General features: G+C 53.1%; 1 protein-coding gene across 1 annotated transcript in view; it reads right to left on the bottom strand.

Moving 5' to 3' along the window:
- LOC142481541 (uncharacterized) overlaps positions 1 to 5,204 on the bottom strand; it is a gene marked incomplete at both ends in the record, with an annotated part of 28,161 nt that extends 22,957 nt beyond the window's left edge. The window contains 1 exon segment of the mRNA XM_075582928.1: positions 5,071 to 5,204. Coding sequence (XP_075439043.1) covers positions 5,071 to 5,204 — 134 coding nt within the window.
- Positions 5,205 to 6,000: the final 796 nt, after the last annotated feature.

Here is a 6,000-nt window from a genome sequence, read left to right on the forward strand (position 1 = left end):
TAACACCACGGTGCCGGGACCCAATATAACACCACGGAGCCGGGACCCAAGATAACACCACGGAGCCGGGACCCAATATAACATCACGGAGCCAGGACCCAAGATAACACCACGGAGCCGGGACCCAAGATAACACCACGGTGCCGGGACCCAATATAACATCACGGTGCCGGGACCCAATATAACACCACGGTGCCGGGACACAATATAACACCACGGAGCCGGGACCCAAGATAACACCACGTGCCGGGACCCAATATAACATCACGGTGCCGGGACCCAATATAACACCACGGTGCCGGGACCCAATATAACACCACGGAGCCGGGACCCAATATAACATCACGGAGCCGGGACCCAAGATAACATCACGGTGCCGGGATCCAATATAACATCACGGTGCTGGGACCCAATATAACACCACGGTGCCGGGACCCAATATAACACCACGGAGCCGGGACCCAATATAACATCACGGAGCCGGGACCCAATATAACACCACGGAGCCGGGACCCAATATAACATCATGGTGCCGGGATCCAATATAACATCACGGTGCCGGGACCCAATATAACATCATGGAGCCGGGACCCAATATAACACCATGGTGCCGGGACCCAAGATAACATCACGGAGCCGGGACCCAATATAACACCATGGTGCCGGGACCCAAGATAACACCACGGTGCCGGGACCCAATATAACATCACGGTGCCGGGATCCAATATAACACCACTGTGCCGGGACCCAATATAACATCATGGAGCCGGGACCCAATATAACATCATGGTGCCGGGACCCAATATAACATCATGGAGCCGGGACCCAATATAACATCACGGTGCCGGGATCCAATATAACATCACGGTGCCGGGACCCAATATAACATCATGGAGCCGGGACACAAGATAACACCACGGTGCCGGGACCCAATATAACACCATGGTGCCGGGACCCAAGATAACATCACGGTGCCGGGACCCAATATAACACCATGGTGCCGGGACCCAATATTACACCACGGTGCCGGGACCCAAGATAACCTCACGGAGCCAGGACCCAAGATAACACCATGGTGCCGGGACCCAATATAACACCACGGTGCCGGGACCCAAGATAACATCACAGAGCCGGGACCCAATATAACATCACGTGCCGGGACCCAAGATAACATCACGGAGCCGGGACCCAATATAACATCACGGTGCCGGGACCCAAGATAACCTCACGGAGCCAGGACCCAAGATAACACCATGGTGCCGGGACCCAATATAACATCACGGTGCCGGGACCCAAGATAACATCACGGTGCCGGGACCCAAGATAACATCACGGAGCCGGGACCCAATATAACACCACGGAGCCGGGACCCAAGATAACACCACGGAGCCGGGACCCAAGATAACATCACGGTGCCGGGACCCAATATAACATCATGGTGCCGGGACCCAATATAACATCACAGTGCCGGGACCCAATATAACACCACGGTGCCGGGACCCAATATAACATCATGGAGCCGGGACCCAATATAACACCACGGTGCCGGGACCCAATATAACATCATGGAGCCGGGACCCAATATAACATCACGGAGCCGGGACCCAATATAACACCATGGTGCCGGGACCCAATATAACATCATGGTGCCGGGACCCAATATAACATCATGGAGCCGGGACCCAATATAACATCACGGAGCCGGGACCCAATATAACACCATGGTGCCGGGACCCAATATAACACCATGGTGCCGGGACCCAAGATAACATCACGGAGCCGGGACCCAATATAACACCATGGTGCCGGGACCCAATATAACATCATGGTGCCGGGACCCCAATATAACACCATGGTGCCGGGACCCAATATAACATCACGGTGCCGGGACCCAATATAACACCATGGTGCCGGGACCCAAGATAACATCACGGAGCCGGGACCCAATATAACACCATGGTGCCGGGACCCAAGATAACATCACGGTGCCGGGACCCAAGATAACATCGCGGAGCCGGGACCCAATATAACATCACGGAGCCGGGACCCAATATAACATCACGGAGACGGGACCCAAGATAACATCACGGAGCCGGGACCCAATATAACACCACGGTGCCAGGACCCAATATAACATAATGGAGCCGGGACCCAATATAACACCATGGTGCCGGGACCCAATATAACACCATGGTGCCGGGACCCAAGATAACATCACGGAGCCGGGACCCAATATAACACCATGGTGCCGGGACCCAATATAACACCACGGTGCCGGGACCCAAGATAACATCACGGTGCCGGGACCCAAGATAACATCACGGAGCCGGGACCCAAGATAACATCATGGTGCCGGGACCCAATATAACACCACGGAGCCAGGACTAGGGATGGGGCAGAACAATTCCTGTGTGTGAGACGCCTCTTATCCCATCACAAGGAGGCGCCGCTGTCCCTATTACCTTATAGGGATCGCTTGTGTGAGACGCCCTCTTATCCCATCACAGGGAGGCACCGCTGTCCCTATTACCTTATAGGAATCCTGTGTGTGAGACGCCCTCTTATCCCATCACAGGGAGGCACCGCTGACCCTATTACCTTATAGGAATCCCGTGTGTGTGACGCCCTCTTATCCCATCACAGGGAGGCACCGCTGACCCTATTACCTTATAGGAATCCCCTGTGTGAGACGCCCTCTTATCCCATCACAGGGAGGCACCGCTGACCCTATTACCTTATAGGAATCCCGTGTGTGAGATGTCCTCTTATCCCATCACAGGGGGGCACCGCTGACCCTATTATCTTATAGGAATCCTGTGTGTGTGAGACGCCCTCTTATCCCATCACAGGGAGGCACCGCTGACCCTATTACCTTATAGGAATCCCCTGTGTGAGACGCCCTCTTATCCCATCACAGGGAGGCACCGCTGACCCTATTACCTTATAGGAATCCCGTGTGTGAGATGTCCTCTTATCCCATCACAGGGGGGCACCGCTGACCCTATTATCTTATAGGAATCCTGTGTGTGTGAGACGCCCTCTTATCCCATCACAGGGAGGCACCTCTGACCCTATTACCTTATAGGAATCCCGTGTGTTAGACGCCCTCTTATCCCATCACAGGGAGGCACCGCTGACCCTATTACCTTATAGGAATGCCCTGTGTGAGACGCCCTCTTACCCCATTACAGGGAGGCACCGCTGTCCCTATTACCTTATAGGAATCCCGTGTGTGAGACGCTCTCTTATCCCATCACAGGGAGGCACCGCTGTCCCTATTACCTTATAGGAATCCTATGTGTGTGAGACGCCCTCTTATCCCATCACAGGGAGGCACCGCTGACCCTATTACCTTATAGGAATCCCGTGTGTGAGATGTCCTCTTATCCCATCACAGGGAGGCACCGCTGACCCTATTATCTTATAGGAATCCTGTGTGTGTGAGACGCCCTCTTATCCCATCACAGGGAGGCACCTCTGACCCTATTACCTTATAGGAATCCCCTGTGTGAGACGCCCTCTTATCCCATCACAGGGAGGCACCGCTGACCCTATTACCTTATAGGAATCCCGTGTGTGAGATGTCCTCTTATCCCATCACAGGGGGGCACCGCTGACCCTATTATCTTATAGGAATCCTGTGTGTGTGAGACGCCCTCTTATCCCATCACAGGGAGGCACCGCTGACCCTATTACCTTATAGGAATCCCCTGTGTGAGACGCCCTCTTATCCCATCACAGGGAGGCACCGCTGACCCTATTTCCTTATAGGAATCCCGTGTGTGAGATGTCCTCTTATCCCATCACAGGGGGGCACCGCTGACCCTATTATCTTATAGGAATCCTGTGTGTGTGAGACGCCCTCTTATCCCATCACAGGGAGGCACCGCTGTCCCTATTACCTTATAGGAATCCCCTGTGTGAGATGCCCTCTAATTCCATCACAGGGAGGCACCGCTGACCCTATTACCTTATAGGAATCCCGTGTGTGAGATGTCCTCTTATCCCATCACAGGGGGGCACCGCTGACCCTATTATCTTATAGGAATCCTGTGTGTGTGAGACGCCCTCTTATCCCATCACAGGGAGGCACCGCTGACCCTATTACCTTATAGGAATCCCCTGTGTGAGACGCCCTCTTATCCCATCACAGGGAGGCACCGCTGACCCTATTACCTTATAGGAATCCCCTGTGTGAGATGCCCTCTAATTCCATCACAGGGAGGCACCGCTGACCCTATTACCTTATAGGAATCCCCTGTGTGAGACGCCCTCTTATCCCATCACAGGGAGGCACCGCTAACCCTATTACCTTATAGGTATCCCATGTGTGTGAGACGCCCTCTTATCCCATCACAGGGAGGCACCGCTGTCCCTATTACCTTATAGGAACCCCGTGTGTGAGACGCCCTCTTATCCCATCACAGGGAGGCACCGCTGTCCCTATTACCTTATAGGAACCCCGTGTGTGAGACGCCCTCTTATCCCATCACAGGGAGGCACCGCTGTCCCTATTACCTTATAGGAACCCCGTGTGTGAGACGCCCCCTTATCCCATCACAGGGAGGCACCGCTGACCCTATTATCCTATAGGAATCCCGTAAAATGTCCTCTTATCCCTGAAGGGAAGGTACTGCTGACCCTATTAACATGGGAATCCTCTCTGTGAGACGCCCTTTTATCTCATCAAAGAGAGGCACCGCTGACCCTATTCATTTATAGGAATCCCATAAGACGCCATCCTATCCCATCAGAGGGATGTGCCACGGGCGCTATTAATTTATAGGTTTCCTGTATGTAAGACCCATTATTATCCCATCTCAGGGAGGCCCTGCTGACCCTACTAACATACGAATCCCATAAGATGCTCTGTTATTACATCAATGGGAGATGCCACTGACCCTATAACATCAGGGTATTTCTCTGGCTCACCTGTCCACCCTGGCACACACTGGCATCGGGGTTCCCATAACAGGGGGGGCAGGTATTTCTCTGGCTCACCTGTCCACCCTGGCACACACTGGCATCGGGGTTCCCATAACAGGGGGGGCAGGTATTTCTCTGGCTCACCTGTCCACCCTGGCACACACTGGCATCGATACTCCGTTGCAGAGAAGTGCTGGCACGACCCCCCGTTCTGGCAGCGCCCGGGTGAGCAGAGGTCTGCAAACTGGCAGAGGTCACCCAGAAACCCCGCGGGGCACCTGAGAGTGGGACAGGACGCGGCACGTTAGCGCTGACAGTGTTCCTGGTATGAGAGCGACGTGAAAGTGAGCGCGAGTGGTGTCGTGGCAGGTAATGGATGATGTCATGGCAGGTAATGGATGATGTCATGGCAGGTAATGGATGATGTCGTGGCAGGTAATGGATGATGTTGTGGCAGGTAATGGATGATGTCGTGGCAGGTAATGAATGATGTCATGACAGGTAATGGATGATGTCGTGGCAGGTAATGAATGATGTCGTGGCAGGTAATGAATGATGTCGTGGCAGGTAATGGATGATGTCATGACAGGTAATGGATGATGTCGTGGCAGGTAATGGATGATGTCGTGGCAGGTAATGGATGATGTCATGACAGGTAATGGATGATGTCGTGGCAGGTAATGGATGATGTCATGACAGGTAATGGATGATGTCGTGGCAGGTAATGGATGATGTCGTGGCAGGTAATGGATGATGTTGTGGCAGGTAATGGATGATGTCGTGGCAGGTAATGAATGATGTCGTGGCAGGTAATGAATGATGTCGTGGCAGGTAATGGATGATGTCATGACAGGTAATGGATGATGTCGTGGCAGGTAATGGATGATGTCATGACAGGTAATGGATGATGTCGTGGCAGGTAATGGATGATGTCATGGCAGGTAATGGATGATGTCATGGCAGGTAATGGATGATGTTGTGGCAGGTAATGAATGATGTCGTGGCAGGTAATGGATGATGTCATGGCAGGTAATGGATGATGTCATGGCAGGTAATGGATGATGTTGTGGCAGG

The sequence above is a fragment of the Ascaphus truei genome, unplaced genomic scaffold (genome assembly GCF_040206685.1).
Source record: "Ascaphus truei isolate aAscTru1 unplaced genomic scaffold, aAscTru1.hap1 HAP1_SCAFFOLD_2788, whole genome shotgun sequence".
In the NCBI taxonomy this organism is placed as follows: domain Eukaryota; kingdom Metazoa; phylum Chordata; class Amphibia; order Anura; family Ascaphidae; genus Ascaphus; species Ascaphus truei.